The sequence below is a fragment of the Gymnoscopelus braueri genome (genome assembly GCF_963280865.1).
Source record: "Gymnoscopelus braueri genome assembly, chromosome: 1".
In the NCBI taxonomy this organism is placed as follows: domain Eukaryota; kingdom Metazoa; phylum Chordata; class Actinopteri; order Myctophiformes; family Myctophidae; genus Gymnoscopelus; species Gymnoscopelus braueri.
This window is the reverse complement of record NC_137603.1, coordinates 617,880-640,344: the sequence shown is the minus strand read 5'-3', so window position 1 is coordinate 640,344 and position 22,465 is coordinate 617,880. Positions and strand designations below refer to the sequence as shown.

The window sequence follows — 22,465 nt, the reverse complement described above, 5'->3', positions numbered from 1 at the left end:
AATGGAGATAATATGTACATTTAAACATCTGAAGGAAGGGAAGTCGGTCGGATCAGTGCTTTTACAGAATGGAACATGTCTGTGTCTCTGCCTGTCTGTCTGTCTGTCTGTCTGTCTGTGTCTCTGTCTGTCTGTCTGTCTGTCTGTCTGTCTGTGTCTCTGTCTGTCTCATCTGTCTGTCTGTGTCTCTGTCTGTCTGTGTCTCTGTCCGTCTGTCTGTGTCTCTGTCTGTCTGTGTCTCTGTCCGTCTGTCTGTGTCTCTGTCTGTCTGTGTCTCTGTCTGTCTGTCTGTGTCTCTGTCTGTCTCATCTGTCTGTCTGTCTGTCTGTCTGTGTCTCTGTCCGTCTGTCTGTGTCTCTGTCTGTCTGTCTGTCTGTCTGTCTGTCTGTGTCTCTGTCCGTCTGTCTGTGTCTCTGTCTGTCTGTCTGTCTCATCTGTCTGTCTGTCTGTCTGTCTGTGTCTCTGTCTGTCTGTCTGCCTGTGTCTCTATCTGTCTGTGTCTCTGTCCGTCTGTCTGTGTCTCTGTCTGTCTGTGTCTCTGTCTCATCTGTCTGTCTGTCTGTCTGTCTCATCTGTCTGTCTGTCTGTCTCATCTGTCTGTCTGTCTGTCTCATCTGTCTGTCTGTCTGTCTGTGTCTCTGTCTGTGTCTCTGTCTGTCTCATCTGTCTGTCTGTCTGTCTGTGACTCTGTCTGTCTGTCTGTGTCTCTGTCTGTCTGTGTCTCTGTCTGTCTGTGTCTCTGTCTGTCTCATCTGTCTGTCTGTGTCTGTTTTTGATTGATTGATTGAATATTTTATTAGGCAAAAAATGTAAAACAGCACAGTTACATTTAAAATACTTTGTCTAACAGGTCCGTTCATAAAAGTCCTTGCGGACTTGTTTCCAATGAGGGCCTTGGTATTCAATTCATAGACATATATAGTGGCACCACAGTTCGAATATCATTACTGCTTCCTCGGCCTCAAGCTCTGTTGAGTCAGCGTGCCTCCGTCATGGACAAGCGTGTGCGTGTGAACGCGTGTTCAGCGTTCCCCTAGCGTAGCTTCCTGGTTGCTATGTGGGGGGGAACAACAAAAGACAGGTCTGCGTCGGCGTCGCATCAGAGCCCCGCCTCGCGGCGCCGCGTCCTCCTTCTCATCCTCCTCCTCGCGAACCTCGCTAATAAATCCTGTCTCGAAAAGCCCCGCTTCGCCCCGAAGCCCCGTGCCTAAAAAGAGAGCGGAAAAGAATCCTCCACAATACTACTGTACATTCAGTGGTTACTGCATAAAAAAAGATGCAGGTCAGAACACATTACAACAACCAACACGATGAGGTCTATCTGTGCGAAGGCTTCTCGTGGGTTCGGTCAAACCCAGTTGCTGATGCAGGGTGGGATCCAGCTGATGAAGTGCAGTGATCATCTTCAGAGACGCCTCGTTCCCTTTATTCCGCACCGTGTCGATGCATTGCCTCGCTTTCTCTTCTTTGTATTTCTCTGCTCTGATCATATTCATCTCTTCATCGTTGAGGACCTTCTCGTCCAGCAGTGTGTCCAGCAGGCCTTTGATCACGGCCTCTGACACTCGTTGGATGAACTCTTTCCTCACGGACAGCAACGTCTTCGCTTCCTTTCGTGGCGTCATCGTTGTCGTCACTTTTGGCTGACTGGAGCCGGCGTCTGGAGGAAAAATAATACATGGTTTTCAGTTACACTTTGACTTTATATACATTATTAAAATGTCTGACTGACACAGACTAAATGTCTAACAGACAGATTGACTGACAGAGGGACTTTTTCTTAATCAAAGTACCTCTTAAACACACATTGTGTAATGTACCTGTGAGCACGGCCTCCGACACTCCTGCAACAAACTCTGCTTCCTGTCGTGTCGTCGTCGCTGTCGTCACATTTGACTGGCTGGGACCGGCGTCTGGATGATATTCTGGATGAAAAAGAATACATTGTTTTCAGTTACAATTAAAATAAATTATTAACTGACTAACTGTAAAAACAAGGTAAATGATGACAACCATGCAACACATCCTGTGACTGATCTTAATTAAATAAAATCAATGCTCTCTTTTAACCATGCAATACAGCAATCACACTTAGAATAACGTTCACTTTTAACCATGCAATACAACAATCACTAAATAATAAATAAAATAAACAAGGGCGTCTAAGAGCACCCACCAAGTTTGGGGCCTTTAGCATGCTGGGAACTGGAGTTATGGCTCTTTAAAGCCCAGCCAATAGGAACACAGAGGGGGCGGGGCTTAAGCAATTACAGACTGTCCCTATGTTTTGAGTTCTCTAATAAAACATGGTTTTCTGAACACAGCTCCGGGGTGTTTAAGCCCCTTTCCCTGCCTGCCCAACTGTCTACAGTACCTGAACTCTCATTTCCAAATTCCCAGTGCTCTAGTCAAGCTTATTTCTACATTCCTCCTGTGTCCGTCTTCCGCATTGACATCTACGGGGGGGGGGGGGGGGTCTATGTTTTGTTGCCTGGTCTAGTATTCTTGGTTCTATGTTTCTGTTTGCCCCAGCTGTACCTGATGTGTAATCACCCTTCATGTGTATATTAATCTTGTTCCCCAGTCAGTCCTTGTCGAGTCATTGTTTGGTGTCACATCATGTTTAGTGTTAGTTTGTGATTTCTGTTCTGTTTACCTTTACTGTTTCTTAAAATAGCCAACCATGGGTTTTTGAACACTACCTGCTTTGGGTCCTCACACCAGACGGTGACAGTGTGTGTGTGTGTGTGTGTGTGGTTGAGAAACAACGTGACCAGCTGCTTCTCTCTGTGACCGCGCGCGCGTGTGTACAAATACAAACCAAAAACATCAGACATTCAACAGACTCAGCTAACTATAGTCTAGATATTATTCACTCAGAGTACTGTAGACTGCATCTACTGCTGCTATAATAGTTCATCCCCTACGCTTGTTTCTATCAGGGTTGCCATATCATACCTTGGGCTTGTTTTTCTGTAAAGTTGCTTGTATATATTGGTAGTTGTGGGTTGCGTTTTATGGGCTTGTTTCGAAAGTGTACTTGCGTGGAATTGCGACACGTTGTTAGCTTGTGACGGTTGAAAGTGCTCATGTGACCTATAGTTGCTTCTTTTGGGCTTGTTTTCTTAGACCTGTTTGCTTATTTCTCTCACAAAACATGGCAGGCAGAGTGAGGTACAGCGCCACAGATTTACCATAGAGATATATACAGTGGCTGAACACAGTATCGCATCGTGCTCCGTAGGTCTTTAGATGTAATATGTAATATTCTTGAGCCCTCAGCACATCGAAAAAGTGACGAGAAATCTACGTCTAAACATAGACCAGTCGCTCTTCGAGCAAGCTGGTAAAAAAAAAGAAATTCTAACCACATCTTTCTCATGCCATTGTCCTATGAATTACTTAAGTTTGTCATCTATCCAAATGAAAAAGATAGGTATGATGGGGATAAAAGGGACATAAAGCTTATTAATACTTCAATTAAACTGAATAATTCTGCATTTACCTTCCAGTGTAATTGTATCTTCCCACACTTGGTTGTTTTCAGGTCCCAGTAATTTCAGTGAGTCTTCTGCACTGAGATCCATCTTCACCAGAAATGTTGGATGGAAATTTGGTCCGTAGTTCAGATGATACGTCACAGCCTAAAAACAGAGATAACTTTTAGATAGATAAATATAGAACTATTGTATTGTATTACTTTAGCAGTGCTAGTGATGGGAAAATATGGCACATATTTTATCAGCATCCATTTTAAAGACTGAACATCACTTTACATTTTCTGGGCCTCTACATTTTTAAGTGTCACGACAAGTGGAAATTTCCATTTCACCTTATGAACATAATATTGCCTGAAACTACCTATTTGATACCGACTTACTCAAATTGATAAAAACAGGATGCAGGCGTCGGCTGCATATTAGATATCAAACTGTCTGAAACTTTGATCATAACTGTCTGAAAGTTTGACACCTGCCTACATATCCTGTCTGGTGACGATTGCACTAGACACACACCGATATACTCCCGTTGACCGCGGCGATCTTATCTACACCTGTTTCCTTTAGCAGTTGAGGAGACTTGAGAATACAATAACAACCATTTGGCACGTCTCATAACTTTGACGTGCATGTCAAAATTATCCAATCCAAACTCCCTTTTTGGGGACAGACCCTCACTGGTTTCCTTAGTATATAGTAACATTACACATCCTGTGATAGTTAGAATTCTCCGCGATCTGCAGACCTTGGTTCTACTGACTCTGTTGTTCGTGCATACGAGGCGCCTCCCGTTCTTTTCCCTGTGTGGACTAATTGCTCTTGAGCCTTTACGAAGCAAACCTCTGATACGTTGAGTATTTGATTTCACCTATCTTGCATTATTGGTTCACATATTTCACAGTGTTGTTCCTGTGTATTGCTGCATTGAAGTTAATAAATATGCTGATCTTGAGCTGATGTGATCCTGGTTTAATGTTGCGTATGTACCCTCTGGACAATAGGTTATACTGAACAAAGGACACATTCCCCTCTTGGAGTGTGGCCCGGGCGCATCACTAGTAATGGCTGTAGCGATAGTAATACTATTAGTAGTGTTATGAAGGCTCTCCACGTCATCTTGCCTGTTTGTCAGGTTAACACTGGATCTCCATATATGGAGCTGAGCTGACCAGCACCGACATCATCAGGCTGACCCGACCAGCTCAGCGGAAAGGTATTAAAGGGACAGCACTATCCTAGTATGACAGATTTCAACCAACGCACTCAAGAATCTTCAACTACTCCACTCTTCTTGTATCGTATACGACTCATACCCATACCCCAGAGTATCTGACCTTACAACCCAGATACCTCTATACTCTAAGATCACCTCCTCAAACCACTTTCCAAACCACACAGGTTGGATATCCCGGTTCAAGTTCTAATCGGACACCACTGCCGCAGGTCCTAGTCCTAGCCTTTACATGAACAGTCCTTTCCTTTAGTAGTATTTTACAAGTAGTGATAGTGGTTGTGGCAGTAGTAGTAATAGTAGTAGCAGCCGTAGTAGTATTAGTAGTAGTAGTAGTAGTAGTAGTAGGAATCACCAAACATTACTACTACCAGACAATATCATGACTCACTTAACAAACAATAAACTCTATGAATGTGATACCTCAGGTTGTACTTTATGTGAAGTACTTTGCAGTCTGTAGTCTTGGTATGGGATGAGAACACAGCTGGAGGTGGTCTCGATGTGTTCTTTATCCTTATGCAGTGACTTCACCTACAATGACAGCAACACAATAGAAACCAGATAGTAGAAACCAGATATTTAGAAAAATTTGCTCCTCGGAGCACAGGTCTCCGCCAGGCCTACCCAGGGCCCGCAAACTTTGGAAGGCAGTCATAGCCACTCGGAAATGGGATTTGAAATTTTTAACTTATACATCTTGATCACATTAATTCAGAGATTTGTGTGAGTTTTGGACAAAAGTTGTAGGAGTTGTAGCATAAAGTGTGTTTTGAAGAAAATGTGAAATGATGGAAAATTTATTTGGCACAAATGGTTGGGCCTTTATGGGAACTTGCGTCATGATTCAAGGAATCCAGGGAAAATGTATTTTAATTATGCGACCTACAGTTCAACAGATATAGGCCAAAATGTGAAGCAGGTTCTTCCTTGGCGTACTGTGAGTGTGCGTACAACGTTTCACGGCAATTGAATGCTGCATTCCTGATTTGTGCCATTTTGTGCAAAACGGGCCCCTTCCATAAACTTTGAAAGCCAATCGTATCTAAATTGAATAAATCTGAAAAAGCTGACGGATGCATCTTCATCACATGACCACATATACAATGATAAGTGAAGGGCCCTGTCATAGCGCCACCATTAGGCCGATTTGAAAAATCGAGGTTCTTCCTTGGCCTCCAGGGATTGTGTGTGCAAAGTTTCACGCCGATCGGTCCAATGGTGCCGTACATTAGCTGCACAGACAGACGGACACACACAAGGACGGACAGACAGGGGCAAAAACATAGTCTCGGCCACGCCTTCGGCCTGGTGGAGACAATGGCCCCGATTCATAAAGAGTGTCGTAAATATGGGGTAAATAAAGTTCGTAAAGGAGGTCGTATTTTTGGTACTCACAAACTGACGTGCAATTCACAAAGGGGTTCGTATATCCCAGAGACGTGCGTATGACCAGGTTTAGGAGCTGATTAATCTCGAAGTCTGCATCCAACAGCATCCAACTTTAACGTCACTTTACGGCACAGTGTTGCCATGTCCGCTTATTATAAGCGAATTTGCGCTTATTTTTCTGTAAAGTTGCTTGTAAATATTGGTAGCAGTGGTGTGTGGTTTTTTGGGCTTGTTTCTAAAGTGTAGTTGGTTCAATTTGGGCTTGCTTCACAATTGTTCAATTGTTTTAACCGGTGGTTCTCAAATATTTTTATGTCATGGACCCCCAAGTTAATATGTAGGCTAATTTATCCCTATAAGCCCCATCTGAAAATGTTTTGTGCCAGCTGGAGGCAGAGTTGTGTTGTTAGAATGTTTAAAAAATCTTCCAAATATTCCACATTTTATTACAAGATTTAGCTAAATATAGCAGATCTACAAGCTCACAACGGTTTACTTAAAGTGCTTATAATGGCCTAAGTGCCAGTTGCTTCTTTTGGGCTTATTTTCATAGACCTGGTTGCTTATTTCTCTCACAAAATCTGGCAACACCGCTTACAGCTGTCGGCCGCATTGCCTTGACACTGACAGAGAACTTGAACATCATTCTGATCTGTCTGGAAGCGAGTCCCACTATTGCACGATGGATCAGCTGAACGTAATGTGTAATGTTTACAAGGTTTAACCCCGCCAGCAAATAATAGACTAATAACCTGGAAAGGATAACATTGCTCACGTTTACCAGGTAAAAAGATGATGTTGAAAATAAATCCAGGGCATACAAGTGGAACGCTGCTATCCGATTATGGACCAGAGCTTATTGATTACTTATTGATTAAATTAGTTAATTTTTGATTAATATATCACTGTCCTACGTCGGAATGGGGAATGGATCTTCTGGACACAGCTTTCATCCACTATTAGTTTCCTCATCAGATGGTAACATTTATTAGGCTGTTGTGTGTGGCGTTCATGTGATCAATATACAGTAGAGTAACCTACAGTAGGCTATTGGCCTACAAATTAATACCGCGGCACGGACACTGGTGCGTCAGTCCCTCCGCAGTTTCATTAAGGCATGATAGCCTATTTTCATTATTACGTGACACTTTGGCTCAGATGGCCCGCTGGCAAACACACTGAGGGACCTAATAATTCAGCTCTAAATGGAACTGATAGCCTAGAAAATAAATAAAAAGCAGTGGAATCTACATCATGTCTATATTATGCATAGGCTACAAGCAATACATCGTTTGAAATTTATTTTTTATTTTTTATATATATGTGTTCACAAATGTTGGGCACATATATATTTTATTTGAGGTTTGCCACTGTTGTAATTGATTTTGGCATGAAGAATAAAGCATTCTAAAGACATACGCACATTTCAGCCCTGGTAAGACAGCCTCGGGGCTGACCTGAGAACGTGCGCACCTGACGCACAAAACACAGACCAAAAAACTTTTATGAATCCGACTGCAGGTGTAGGATTTGTCCTAAATGCCGGTACGTACAAAATATGGTCGTAAATCCCTTTATGAATCGGGGCCATTGATAATGTCTATATGTGGGCAATTTTTTCAGGTAACTTACTGTTGACGGTATACTCCTTACGGTTTCATTGTTGAAAGAAAGCACTGCAACACTCTGAGTTAAACAAAAGTCTCAAGGTGCACGGCCCGATAATATGAGAACAAGATAAAAGCCAGCACTCGATGAATGTCCTTTAAACATAGATTTGTTTTGACTCACCAAGACATGTTTTGAGTTCTCAAAAAAAAACTGGTTTTCTGAACACAAGAGCTCTATTCTGAACAATGATGAGGAACATCTGTGGCCAGACATTTCAATGCTATGGGTCATGATGTACTCTGAGGTTTCAGGTGATAGAGGTGGTCAGCCTCTAAGAGAGATGGTGACAGGGACACTGAGGAATTCACATAGTTGTAGTGATAGTAATTGTCCTTTCCTGGTACCCATTTAATAATAATAATATATAGATAATATAGAGCACCGAAGTCTGACGTCACTGCCACTAGACTGCCACTAGAGGGCGCTGTTCCACAGGTTCGTGGCTTTATTTTTTGTGTTGAAATCCCCATTTGGGAATCTTAGATCCCGTCATATAAGAACTGTGTTCCAAACATAAACACACCACCCTGGTGTTTCTGTCAGGGGGGTGGCTCTGCATCGTTTATGATATTCATTCATATTTGATACAGCCTGTTTCTGGCAAAAATGGAATTTGTTCTGCCTTAATAGTCTTAATAGTAGGGGGCACTAAGTGAAAAATCGTTACGCGGCGGATAAAAGCATGAAATTTGATACAGATGTCCCTTGGGTCATCCTAAAACATCCTAGAAGGGGTGCCCAAAAAAATGTTAAACAGGAAGTGAGTTATGGACAAAATCGAAAATGGCCACCTAAACTGTTGACCGTTGACTCAAAAGACACCAAAATAATCTCCAAAAAGCATAAAATGTGGCACACATGTCCCTTGGGTCATCCTAAGACATCCTAGAAGGGGTGCCCAAAAAAATCTGAAACAGGAAGTGAGTTATTGACCAAATTGGAAATGGCCGCCTAGTGTTGTCGATTGACTCAAAAGACAACTAAAGAATCTCCAAAAAGTATAAAATGTGTCACACATGTCCCTTGGGTCATCCTAAGACATCCTAGAAGGGGTGCCCAAAAAAGTCTTCAACAGGATGTGAGTTATTGACTAAATTGAAAATGGCCGCCTACAGTGTTGGCGATTGACTCAAAAAGCCTATAGAATCTCCAAAAAGCATAACATTTGGCACATATGTCCCTTGGGTCTTCCTAACACATCCTAGAAGGGGTGCCCAAAATAATCTGAAACAGGAAGTGAAAATGGCCGCCTACAGTGTTGAAAGATGATGCAAGATACCTAAAGAATCTCATAAAAGCATGAAATGTGGTACAAATGTCCCTTGGGTGATCTGAACGCATCCTACAAGGGGTGCCCAAAAAGGTTTTAAACAGGAAGTGACCGCCTAAAGCAGTTGACACAAAAGAAAACGGGACGTCATAAAAGTGTATAATTTGGTACGTACATTGAGTGCTTCTTAATATATCCTAGAAGGGGTTATTTGTTTGTTTGCTTGTTTATTAAACTTTTTAGGAAGGGACCATGTTGAAGAAATTCTAAATGGCTGTTTAAACAGTTGACCATGGCAATCTGCATATCATGCAGACTCAATACGACAGGTCGTATTTTGTAGTCTACCTTCTGTTTTAATTTCTACATCACTTATTTATTTTACTTTCTGCATTATTTTTGTATTGTACTCTTTGAATCTTCTTTATTTATCTAACTCTCTGCATATTCTTATTTATTTTACTCTGCATCTTATCTTACTCTGCATATTCTTATTTTACTCTCTGCATCTTATTTATTTTGCACTCTACATCTTCTTGCTTGTTTTACACTCTATCTTCTCATGTATTTTCTTCTTGATCATTACTGTTTTTTTGTGATTAGTGTTTAGTAACTACATGTATTCATGTGTGCCATTTCGCAATTACCAGCACATTGGCATAATGCTCTGCAAGGTAACCCAGCATCCCGGCATCTACACTTTCTCGAACAGAAGGGCTCAGCTTTGCAGCCACACTTGAGTTCTCTACAAACTTAAGCAGCCTCTGGCAAGAGTGTCCATAAAGGTGTCCACGAATCAGCGACTTTAATCCATCCATATTTGTCAGGAGATGGTAGAGATTGCATAGCTTTCAGGCTTCTGGACCAAATGCCAGATTGGCTGCTCGATTTGAATATTGTAGCAGTGCAGCCCGTGTGGGAGGAGTGTTTTCCATTGAGAGACTATTAAAACTTTTTTTGGCACCCCTTAGGATGCATTCAGATCACCCAAGGGCAACACTGTAGGCGGTCATTTTCAATTTTGTCAATGACTCACTTCCTGTTTAAGATTTTTTTGGGCACCCCTTCTGGGATGTCTTGGGATGACCCAAGGGACATGTATGCCAAATTGTATGCTTTTATGAGATTCTTTAGTTGTCTTTTGAGTCAATAGATAACACTGTAGGCGGCCATTTTCAATTTTGTCAATAACTCACTTCCTGCTTAAGATTTTTTTGGGCACCCCTTCTAGGATGTCTTAGGATGACCAAAAGGACATGTGTGCCAAATTGTATGCTTTTATGAGATTCTTTAGTTGTCTTTTGAGTCAATAGACAACACTAGGCGGCCATTTTCAATTTAGTCAATAACTCACTTCCTGTTTCAGATTCCTTTGAGCACCCCTTCTAGGATGTCTTGGGATGACCCAAGGGACATGTGTGCCAAATGTTATGCTTTTTGGAGATTCTTTTGGTGTGTTTTGAGTCAACGGTCAACAGTTTAGGTGGCCATTTTGAATTTTGTCCATAACTCACTTCCTGTTTAAGATTTTTTTGGGCACCCCTTCTAGGATGTTTTAGGATGACCCAAGGGACATCTGTATCAAATTTCATGCTTTTATCCGCCGCGTAACGATTTGGCCATTTTTGGTGGTTAGTACCCCCTACTATAAGAACTACTACTTCCGGGTCTGAAATCACTGTCCCCACAGCAGCCGCGTTCATGGGAAATGTAGTCTTTGGGTTGTTTGACTGGTTTCTAGTGTTTATATTATGTTACTCTTTGGGTAAATGTGTACATTTACACCTTCAGTCGATGCTTCATATCCATATGAGTAAAAACGCCAGGGTGGTGTGTTTATGTTTGGAACACAGTTCTTATATGAAGCGATCTAAGATTCCCCAATGAGGATATCAATACAAAAAATAAAGCCACGAACCTGCGGAAAGCGCCCTCTAATGGCAGTGACGTCAGGACTTTGGTGCTCTATAGATGTCTCTATATTATTAACCTCGCGTCACCAGTCTTTCCACCTCGGAGGAAAGCCTGGTATGCGTTACTAAAGACCTGTGTGAGTCCTCCTTCCGGATTGTCGCGATCCGGTTTTGCGGTGCCACTTTGTTTTGGTTCCCCAATCCCTATTTAAATGGAATCGAATTTTCCCGGTGGGATAATACGGATAATACAGACGCTAAATAGTCTCCGGAAAGTACACTCACATTTATATTTAAAAAATAAGCTAAACTACGCCGCATCAAGGATTTTATTAGGACGGACCTATTTTGGGGTGACGTCTTTCCGGATTGTGCGATCCGGTCGCCTGATGACGCGGATGATCAGGTGATCAGATGACGCGCATGGTGACGTAGGGCTACTTCCGCTCCCGACCGGATCATAGACCCGAAAAGCTTTGCTTCCCAGGCTACTATATTATAGAGACATTATTGCTAGCTTTCAGGGTGATGATAGTTTGCATCTGTATTCACTTGGTCTCGATTGCATCATACACCTTTATAATTTAACTTACTTGTTTTGACACAACGCTGAGGAAGACATATTAGGTTGAAACGTGTCAGTTGCTCCGTCTGGGTGAGGCAGCAATTAATCTATGTGAAAAGGACATTCATCAAGTGCTGGCTGTCTTCTTGTTCCCAGGGTTTCATTGGTAACATCAATACCAGGGTATTTTGACATTGCTTCTTTATCTTTATAGGCCTAGTACTATTTATAAACTTTGTTGTCAAATTGGTTGTCAAATGTGTCCACACCTACAGACTAGACTCTGGTTGTCTTTTCAAAAAGAGAATCCATTTCATGTTTTAGTTCAATAGGTCTAAACACATTTAAAACTCTCTGAGATGTTACTTAACAGATAACATGTTTTACCTCTTCGATAGGCACGTTGCTCGGCAGCAGTAATACACTCAGTTTCCGTTTCAGACAAGTCGGTGGTTGGCGGAACAGCAGAACTTGGCCAAATGTTGGTTTGATGTAGTTGTACATCTTCCACAGGAGACCATAGATAGACAGGTGGGTCACATTTACAACCACATGGGTCTTGGTCACTACCAGCGGTTCTAAGAGCTTCATCCCATCATCTGTGATGTGGACCACAGCCAGGTCATCACCTGTTAAAGGTATTTAAAACATAATAGATTCCATTTAATGTTAAACACAACCTCAACATAAATAGTGATGTCTTTAACCACATACAAGAACCATCTCAGTTTAACAGGAAGATAATCCATAACGCTGTCAGATGATATAATCAAATATAACATCCGATATTGGATTTATGGTTTGATAATTCAATGGTTTGTTGTATTATGCTGCTTTGAACAAGAATCTTGAAACTGATTGGACGATGCTAAGAGCAGTTCCTCACCAGGTGTGATATCACAGTGTGGCAGGTGTAGCTGACTCACCAGGTGTGATGGCACAGTGTGGCAGGTGTAGCTGACTCACCAGGTGTGATGGCACAGTGTGGCAGGTGTAGCTGGCGGACAGACTTCTGAGGACACTGGATGTCAAACAGAGGACCTGCAGGAGTCCCTCCTGTTGACTGGAGACATCTTTCATCCCACTGATCAGTCCTGTAGAGGACTTCTCCTTCCCCTGTCGTTCCAAACACCAACCCTGTGTCACTGCACTGGAACAGCCCCGCCCCGGGGACCTGGAACCTGTGACACAAAACAATCATTTGTGTTGATATAAAATCTATACGATATAAAACAATCATTTGTATTGATATAAAATCTATACGATATAAAACAATCATTTGTATTGATATAAAATCTATATGATACAAAACAATCATTTGTATTGATATAAAACCTATACGATATAAAACAATCATTTTCATTGGTACAATCTGTTTTATTAGCTGTCATGTTGCCACTTCATATCAAGTTAATTTACAATCTCCTTTTTTTAATGTTTATTTAACAGATACGATGTAAAGAACCTTGATTCAAGTAACATCAGACAGATTTATTACATGTAGGGTTTATAGAAAAGGATAATTTGTGACCCATGATTACAGACACATAAAAGTAATATGATTAAAACACAGAGCAATGACATTCCTGAAATAATCATCTAAATTCATAAATCAATGGCATTCTTAACGTGTGTGTGTGTGTGTGTGTGTGTGTGTGTGTGTGTGTGTGTGTGTGTGTGTGTGTGTGTGTGTGTGTGTGTGTGTGTGTGTGTGTGTGTGTGTGTGTGACGACTGACCTGTATTCATTGGTTGTTTGTTCTGTGAGCACGATGGGGGAGAAACTGGATGGAACCACTGGCCTGAAAGACACAAACAAACAAACAAACAAAAACAATTAGATTGTGGAGTTTATAATATTTGAGCCCACTTGAGCCTACTTACTTAAAGAATATTAAAAAATAGTGAAAATAGCTAATCTACAAGCGCACACCACTTGTAGATCGGCTATTTTGGTGTAAACTACTGTAAGTATAACTCAGACTTAAGGGTTAAAGGGGAAATCCGGACATTTTAAGTGTTATCTTTGATGTGTCGTTACTCACCTACTGACGTAGAAAGTGGCGTTGATTTTTTCCAGCGATTCCCCTGTCGTCATTTTTTCGACCCCCTCCGTTGGCATAATGGGAGCGCGTGGCCAAGGGAAATTCGTCTATTATAACCGATGCAAAGTTATTTTTTTCTCTACTACTACTCATTGTAGAGTCTCATGATACTCAAACATGCACTGAAAGTTCAAACAACGTTAGCTCGTTCGGCATTAGCGATAGCTTCTCAGGGACTTTCAGTGCATGTTTGAGTATCATGAGACTCTACAATGAGTAGTAGTAGAGAAAAAAATAACTTTGCATCGGTTATAATGAATTTTATTATAATGACGAATTTCCCTTAGCCACGCGCTCCCATTATGCCAACGGAGGGGGTCGAAAAAATGACGACAGGGGAATCGCTGGAAAAAATCAACGCCACTTTCTACGTCAGTAGGTGAGTAACGACACATCAAAGATAACACTTAAAATGTCCGGATTTCTCCTTTAAAGTTAAAATGACAAAAAAGGTAAAAATGTCATTAATTAACAAAGTCAGAAAAGGTAGATCTACAAGCTCAAAATGTGTCGCAAAACATTGTGAGCTTGTACATCTGCTATTTTTGAAGATTTTTTATTGACTAAAACTCCTTTCCTCTAATGTTTCAGTTTTAAGTGGTTTTATAAACACAATACAGTTTCAGTTAGTTATAATTGTTCTGTAAAGCTTTGATGTTATTTTTATTTCAGTAACTAAAATGTTTTACATTTCTAGTTATTTGTATAGTTTTAGTTCACTATAATAACCCTGGTTGTCTGTTTTATTTGGCTTTGTTCTCCAGACTTTGTTATTAATAGTAGTAAGAGTAATGTAGAGTAACGTAGATGAATGTAGAGACATTTATTGTGAAAATGCCTGAGAAGAGTCATCAGTATTTCAGTGTTGGAATGTATCTGTGAAGCTCTAATGATGTCATTAAAACTATTGATCTAAGATCCTTCTGACTCACCCTGCTTTGAGTCAGAAGAGATCCAGTAGATCATGTTATAAACACTGAAAATGACAGATCTATAAAACATCTACATGTTATACATCATGTTATAAACACTGAAAATAACAGATCTATAAAACATCTACATGTTATACATCATGTTATAAACACTGAAAATAACAGATCTATAAAACTGTTATACACATTGAAAATAACAGATCTATAAATCATCTACATGTTATAAACACTGAAAATGACAGATCTATAAAACATCTACATGTTATAGATCATGTTATAAACACTGAAAATAACAGATCTATAAAACATCTACATGTTATAGATCATGTTATAAACACTGAAAATAACAGATCTATAAAACTGTTATAAACATTGAAAATAACAGATCTATAAATCATCTACATGTTATAAACATTGAAAATAACAGATCTATAAATCATCTACATGTTATAAACATTGAAAATAACAGATCTATAAAACATCTACATGTTATAAACACAAACAATAACAGATCTATAAAACATCTACATGTTATAGATTGTTATAAACACTGAAAATAACAGATCTAAAAATCATCTACATGTTATAAACACTGAAAATAACAGATCTATAAAACATCTACATGTTATAAACACTGAAAATAACAGATCTATAAAACATCTACATGTTATAGATCATGTTATAAACACTGAAAATAACAGATCTATAAAACTGTTATAAACATTGAAAATAACAGATCTATAAATCATCTACATGTTATAAACATTGAAAATAACAGATCTATAAAACATCTACATGTTATAAACACAAACAATAACAGATCTATAAAACATCTACATGTTATAGATTGTTATAAACACTGAAAATAACAGATCTAAAAATCATCTACATGTTATAAACACTGAAAATAACAGATCTATAAAACATCTACATGTTATAAACACTGAAAATAACAGATCTATAAAACATCTACATGTTATAGATCATGTTATAAACACTGAAAATAACAGATTTATAAAACATCTACATGTTATAGATCATGTTATAACCACCGAAAATAACAGATCTATAAAACATCTATATGTTATAAACACTGAAAATAACAGATCTATAAAACATCTACATGTTATAAACACAAACAATAACAGATCTATGAAAAATCTTAATGTTATAGATTATTGTTATAAACACTGAAAATAAAAGATCTACAAAACATCTACTTGTTATAAACACTGAAAATAACAGATCTATATACATCTACATGTTGTAAACACAAACAATAACAGATCTATAAAACATCTACATGTTATAAACACTGAAAATAACAGATCTATAAAACATCTAAATGTTATAGATCATGTTATAAACACCGAAAATAACAGATCTATAAAACATCTACATGTTATAAACACTGAAAATAACAGATCTATAAAACATCTACATATTATAAACACGGAAAATAACAGATCTATAAAACATCTACATGTTATAAACACTGAAAATAACAGATCTATAAAACATCTACATGTTATAAACACTGAAAATAACAGATCTATAAAACATCGACATGTTATAAACACCGAAAATAACAGATCTATAAAACATCGACATTTTATAAACACTGAAAATAACAGATCTATAAAACATCTACATGTTATAAACACTGAAAATAACAGATCTATAAAACATCTACATGTTATAAACACTGAAAATAAAAGATCTATAAATCATCTACATGTTATAGATCATGTTATAAACACTTAATATAACAGATCTATAAAACATCTACATGTTATAAACACTGAAAATAACAGATCTATAAAACATCTACATGTTATAAACACTGAGAATAACAGATCTATAAAACATCTACATGTTATAAACACTGAAAATAACAGATCTATAAAACATCTACATGTTATGAACACTGAAAATAACAGATCTATAAAACATCTACATGTTATAAACACTGAAAATAACAGATCTATAAAACATCTAAATGTTATAGATCATGTTATAAACACCGAAAATAACAGATCTATAAAACATCTACATGTTATAAACACTGAAAATAACAGATCTATAAAACATCTACATGTTATAAACACTGAAAATAACAGATCTATAAAACGTCGACATGTTATAAACACGGAAAATAACAGATCTATAAAACATCTACATGTTATAAACACTGAAAATAACAGATCTATAAAACATCTACATGTTATAAACACCGAAAATAACAGATCTATAAAACATCTACATGTTATAAACACTGAAAATAACAGATCTATAAAACATCTACATGTTATAGATCATGTTATAAACACTGAAAATAACAGATCTATAAAACATCTACATGTTATAAACACTGAAAATAACAGATCTATAAAACATCGTCAACACCATATAGAGCAGAGTGTATGTGTGTGTGTGTGTGTGTGTGTGTGTGTGTGTGTGTGTGTGTGTGTGTGTGTGTGTGTGTGTGTGTGTGTGTGTGTGTGTGTAACTTACTCTATCAGACACAAAGACACTGAGGAGTCTTCATACGCCACACAGAACCCAGGATAGAGAGGTTCAGTGAATGTGGTCTGGAAGGTGTGCAGGTGTGTGTGTGAGTCAGAGGACATTCTGTAGAAAGACAGGACGCCAGCAGACCAATCCACATACACTGCTACTCTGTCAGAGGGACGGACAGCGAGGATGGTTTTCTTCTTATTGTGAAGGACAGAGTATCTGTTTTCTCCACCATCACAACACAGACTCCAGGACTTGTCATTGTATCCAAGCACACAGTCAACACCCTCTCCTCTCCTGTCGATTCCTCTGTAAGTCACTGCTATATAAACCGCTCCACTCCACTCTACCTCCCAGTAACAGCATCCAGTCAGACCCTCTCTACACAGAACCTGTGGATAGATAAATCTGTCTGGATGGTCTGGATAGGACTGAACCTCACTGGTCGCTGTCACCTTTCTGTTGTTCTCAGACAGAGAGAGGCGTGGGCCTGTTGTGTTTGTGTCCAGTGTGAGAGGACAGACACCTGATGGAGAGAACAACAAACAATATTTCATTACATCACAAAGTACTGAGTAGAGATGTAATAGTATAACATGTCACAGTACAGTATCTAACAAAATACCACAGTATTATGGTATTTAATACTACTCACCCCCCCCCCTCCTCTCTTAATGAATCATATTATAGCCAGTGGTGGACAAAGTACTCGACCCTTATATTTGAGTCAAAGTATAGATACTCAAGTATTACTCAACTACCAGTGAAAGTTGGTCAGTCAAATGTGTACTTGAGTCAAAGTATTTGGAGTAAATACTTTTAAAGCCTGATGAAGGTCAGAGTGACCGAAACGTTGCATCTTAAATAAATGAATTCATTTATAAGTGAACACAGTGTGTGGGACTCCCTCTCCCTCCTCCTCCCTCCTTCTTCCATATTCTGATTACATGCTTTTAAAAATACTTAAGCCTTCAAAAGTACAAATGACAAAATACTAAATATTACAATAAAAGTGAAAATAGACGATCTACAAGCGCACAACGTGTCTCTTCTCTCTCTCTCTCTCTCTCTCTCTCTCTCTCTCTCTCTCAGCTAAGTGGTCCCTGCTTCGTCTCTCTCTCTCTCTTTCTCTCTCTGTGTCTCTCTCTCTCTCTCTCTCTCTCTCTGTCTCTCTGTGTGTCTCTCTCTCTCTCTCTCTCTCTCTCTCTCTCTCTCTCTCTCTCTCTCTCTCTCTCTCTCTCTCTGTCTCTCTGTGTGTGTCTCTCTCTCTCTCTCTCTCTCTCTCTCTCTCTCTCTCTCTCTCTCTCTCTCTCTCTCTCTCTCTCTGTGTCTCTCTGTGTCTCTCTCTCTCTCTCTCTCTGTCTCTCTGTCTCTCTCTCTCTCTCTCTCTCTCCTCTCTCTCTCTCTCTCTCTCTCTCTCTCTCTCTCTCTCTCTCTCTCTGTCTCTCTCTCTCTCTCTCTTTCTCTCTGTCTCTCTGTGTGTCTCTCTCTCTCTCTCTCTCTCTCTCTCTCTCTCTCTCTCTCTCTCTCTCTCTCTCTCTCTCTCTCTGTCTCTCTGTGTCTCTCTCTATGAGCTATGAGCTCTCTACGCGTTATGAGCTTGTATTTAAAAAAAATAGCAGATCTACAAGCTCATAGTGCGGCACCGAGTGCCGCACTATGAGCTTGTATAAAAAAAAAATAGCAGATCTACAAGCTCATAGCGCGGCACCGAGTGCCGCGTTATGAGCTTGTATTTAAAAAAAATAGCAGATCTACAAGCTCATAGCGCGGCACCGAGTGCCGCGCTATGAGCTTGTGGATCTGCTAAAGAATAGCAGATCTGCTAAAAATAGCAGATCTACAAGCTCATAGCGCGGCGCTATGAGCTTGTATTTAAAAAAAATAGCAGATCCACAAGCTCATAGCGCGGCACCGAGTGCCGCGCTATGAGCTTGTATTTAAAAAAAATAGCAGATCCACAAGCTCATAGCGCGGCACCGAGTGCCGCACTATGAGCTTGTATTTAAAAAAATCACACCCTGTGTGAAGGAAGCAGTGCCTTTGATGAGCTTATTTAATTGGGCTATACTGTATATGAACTAGAGAAACAAATCCCTGTAAATGAATTTGAAGGCTACTGAACAGCGCCACTGGAAGCAAATCACACCCAGGTGGTGCAGGTATATAGCAGTGGGTACAGGTATATAGCAGTGGGTGCAGGTATATAGCAGTGGGTGCAGGTATATAGCAGTAGGTACAGGTATATAGCAGTGGGTACAGGTATATAGCAGTGGGTACAGGTATATAGCAGTGGGTACAGGTATATAGCAGTGGGTACAGGTATATAGCAGTGGGTACAGGTATATAGCAGTGGGTACAGGTATATAGCAGTGGGTGGAGGTATATAGCAGTAGGTGCAGGTATATAGCAGTGGGTACAGGTATATAGCAGTGGGTACAGGTATATAGCAGTGGGTGCAGGTATATAGCAGTGGGTACAGGTATATAGCAGTGGGTACAGGTATATAGCAGGTATATAGCAGTGGGTACAGGTATATAGCAGTGGGTACAGGTATATAGCAGTGGGTACAGGTATATAGCAGTGGGTGCAGGTATATAGCAGTGGGTGCAGGTATATAGCAGTGGGTGCAGGTATATAGCAGTGGGTACAGGTATATAGCAGTGGGTGCAGGTATATAGCAGTGGGTACAGGTATATAGCAGTGGGTGCAGGTATATAGCAGTGGGTGCAGGTATATAGCAGTGGGTGCAGGTATATAGCAGTGGGTGCAGGTATATAGCAGTGGGTACAGGTATATAGCAGTGGGTACAGGTATATAGCAGTGGGTACAGGTATATAGCAGTGGGTGCAGGTATATAGCAGTGGGTGCAGGTATATAGCAGTGGGTGCAGGTATATAGCAGTGGGTGCAGGTATATAGCAGTGGGTACAGGTATATAGCAGTGGGTGCAGGTACATAGCAGTGGGTGCAGGTACATAGCAGTGGGTGCAGGTATATAGCAGTGGGTACAGGTATATAGCAGTGGGTGCAGGTATATAGCAGTGGGTGCAGGTATATAGCAGTGGGTGCAGGTATATAGCAGTGGGTGCAGGTATATAGCAGTGGGTACAGGTATATAGCAGTGGGTACAGGTATATAGCAGTGGGTGCAGGTATATAGCAGTGGGTACAGGTATATAGCAGTGGGTGCAGGTATATAGCAGTGGGTGCAGGTATATAGCAGTGGGTACAGGTATATAGCAGTGGGTGCAGGTATATAGCAGTGGGTGCAGGTATATAGCAGTGGGTACAGGTATATAGCAGTGGGTACAGGTATATAGCAGTGGGTACAGGTATATAGCAGTGGGTGCAGGTATATAGCAGTGGGTACAGGTATATAGCAGTGGGTGCAGGTATATAGCAGTGGGTACAGGTATATAGCAGTGGGTACAGGTATATAGCAGTGGGTGCAGGTATATAGCAGTGGGACCAAATGCATTCCAAGGTGAGTGGCAAAAAGTGATCTGTCATAGCTGACAGGGTGGGTACCCAAAAGCAGACACAGAGACAGGGAAGTGGTGACAAACAATTGTTGTCTTTAATTAATATGTTTGTGGTGTGGGTGCTGTTGTAGTGTGAGGCCTGGTGGAGGCAGGGTACTGTTGTAGTGTGAGGCCTGGTGGAGGCAGGGTACTGTTGTAGTGTGAGGCCTGGTGGAGGCAGGGTGCTGTTGTAGTGTGAGGCCTGGTGGAGGCAGGGTGTTGTTGTAGTGTGAGGCCTGGTGGAGGCAGGGTGTTGTTGTAGTGTGAGGCCTGGTGGAGGCAGGGTGCTGTTGTAGTGTGAGGCCTGGTGGAGGCAGGGTGTTGTTGTAGTGTGAGGCCTGGTGGAGGCAGGGTACTGTTGTAGTGTGAGGCCTGGTGGAGGCAGGGTACTGTTGTAGTGTGAGGCCTGGTGGAGGCAGGGTGTTGTTGTAGTGTGAGGCCTGGTGGAGGCAGGGTGTTGTTGTAGTGTGAGGCCTGGTGGAGGCAGGGTGTTGTTGTAGTGTGAGGTCTGGTGGAGGCAGGGTGCTGTTGTAGTGTGAGGCCTGGTGGAGGCAGGGTACTGTTGTAGTGTGAGGCCTGGTGGAGGCAGGGTACTGTTGTAGTGTGAGGCCTGGTGGAGGCAGGGTGCTGTTGTAGTGTGAGGCCTGGTGGAGGCAGGGTGTTGTTGTAGTGTGAGGCCTGGTGGAGGCAGGGTGTTGTTGTAGTGTGAGGCCTGGTGGAGGCAGGGTACTGTTGTAGTGTGAGGCCTGGTGGAGGCAGGGTACTGTTGTAGTGTGAGGCCTGGTGGAGGCAGGGTACTGTTGTAGTGTGAGGCCTGGTGGAGGCAGGGTGCTGTTGTAGTGTGAGGCCTGGTGGAGGCAGGGTGCTGTTGTAGTGTGAGGCCTGGTGGAGGCAGGGTGCTGTTGTAGTGTGAGGCCTGGTGGAGGCAGGGTGCTGTTGTAGTGTGAGGTCTGGTGGAGGCAGGGTGCTGTTGTGACCGCCTTGACTCTTAATTGACAATGATTGACACCTGGCATAGGCAACCTCTCAGCTCATCATGTGATTCATGGTGGGGAGTGTGGGGAGTTCTGTGTGTGTGTGTGTGTGTGTGTGTGTGTGTGTGTGTGTGTGTGTGTGTGTGTGTGCGTGTGTGTGTGCGTGTGTGTGTGCGTGTGTGTGTGTGTGTGTGTGTGTGCTCGTGCGCGCGTGCAGTGCTGGCTTGTGTGTGTGTGTGCATGTGTTGCACGTGCACGTGCACGCGTGCAGTGCTGGCTTGTGTGTGTGTGTGCATGTGTTGCACGTGCACGTGCACGCGTGCAGTGCTGGCTTGTGTGTGTTTGTGTGTGTGTGTGCGTGCGCGTGTGTGTGTGTGTGCATGTCTTGAAGTGCCGCATGTGTTGCACCTTCGCCGTGCTCAAACGGACAGACGGACGGATGGACGGACCCACACACACGGTCAAATGTAGAGCGGCTGGCACCACTAAAAAATAGCAGATCCACAAGCTCATAGCGCGGCACTAAGTGCCGCGTTATGAGCTTGTATTTAAAAAAAATTGCAGATCTACAAGCTCATAGCGCGGCACTCTGTGCTGCGCTATGAGCTTGATTTGATTGATTGATTGATAGCAGATCTACAAGCTCTGTGTCCTCTGACACAGTGCAGTTCAGCCTGTCAATCACTGGGACAGAGATCAGTTCAGCCTGTCAATCACTGGGACAGATCACAGTCTGGTTGGTTCTCATCTGCGTAGAGTTTAGTATTTGTGGTTTTCATTCATATGTTAAACCAGCACATTGTGGCGTTGCGTCATTACATACAAACAGTGGTTAAGACTAGAAACTCATGGTGGAAAAGAAACTCAACATATAA

At 41.2% G+C, this 22,465-nt stretch overlaps 1 protein-coding gene across 1 annotated transcript in view; it reads right to left on the bottom strand.

Moving 5' to 3' along the window:
* Nucleotides 1–479: 479 nt before the first annotated feature.
* Nucleotides 480–22,465, bottom strand: part of LOC308084352 (NACHT, LRR and PYD domains-containing protein 3-like) — a 65,663-nt gene continuing 43,677 nt past the window's right edge. The window contains exons 10-17 of the mRNA XM_080426966.1: nucleotides 17,092–17,620; nucleotides 13,280–13,342; nucleotides 12,509–12,723; nucleotides 11,930–12,171; nucleotides 5,155–5,265; nucleotides 3,506–3,644; nucleotides 1,821–1,925; nucleotides 480–1,660 (exon numbers count right to left, since the gene is read on the bottom strand). Coding sequence (XP_080283092.1) covers nucleotides 1,284–1,660; nucleotides 1,821–1,925; nucleotides 3,506–3,644; nucleotides 5,155–5,265; nucleotides 11,930–12,171; nucleotides 12,509–12,723; nucleotides 13,280–13,342; nucleotides 17,092–17,620 — 1,781 coding nt within the window. The 3' untranslated portion in view covers nucleotides 480–1,283. The remainder of the gene's footprint in view (nucleotides 1,661–1,820; nucleotides 1,926–3,505; nucleotides 3,645–5,154; nucleotides 5,266–11,929; nucleotides 12,172–12,508; nucleotides 12,724–13,279; nucleotides 13,343–17,091; nucleotides 17,621–22,465) is intronic.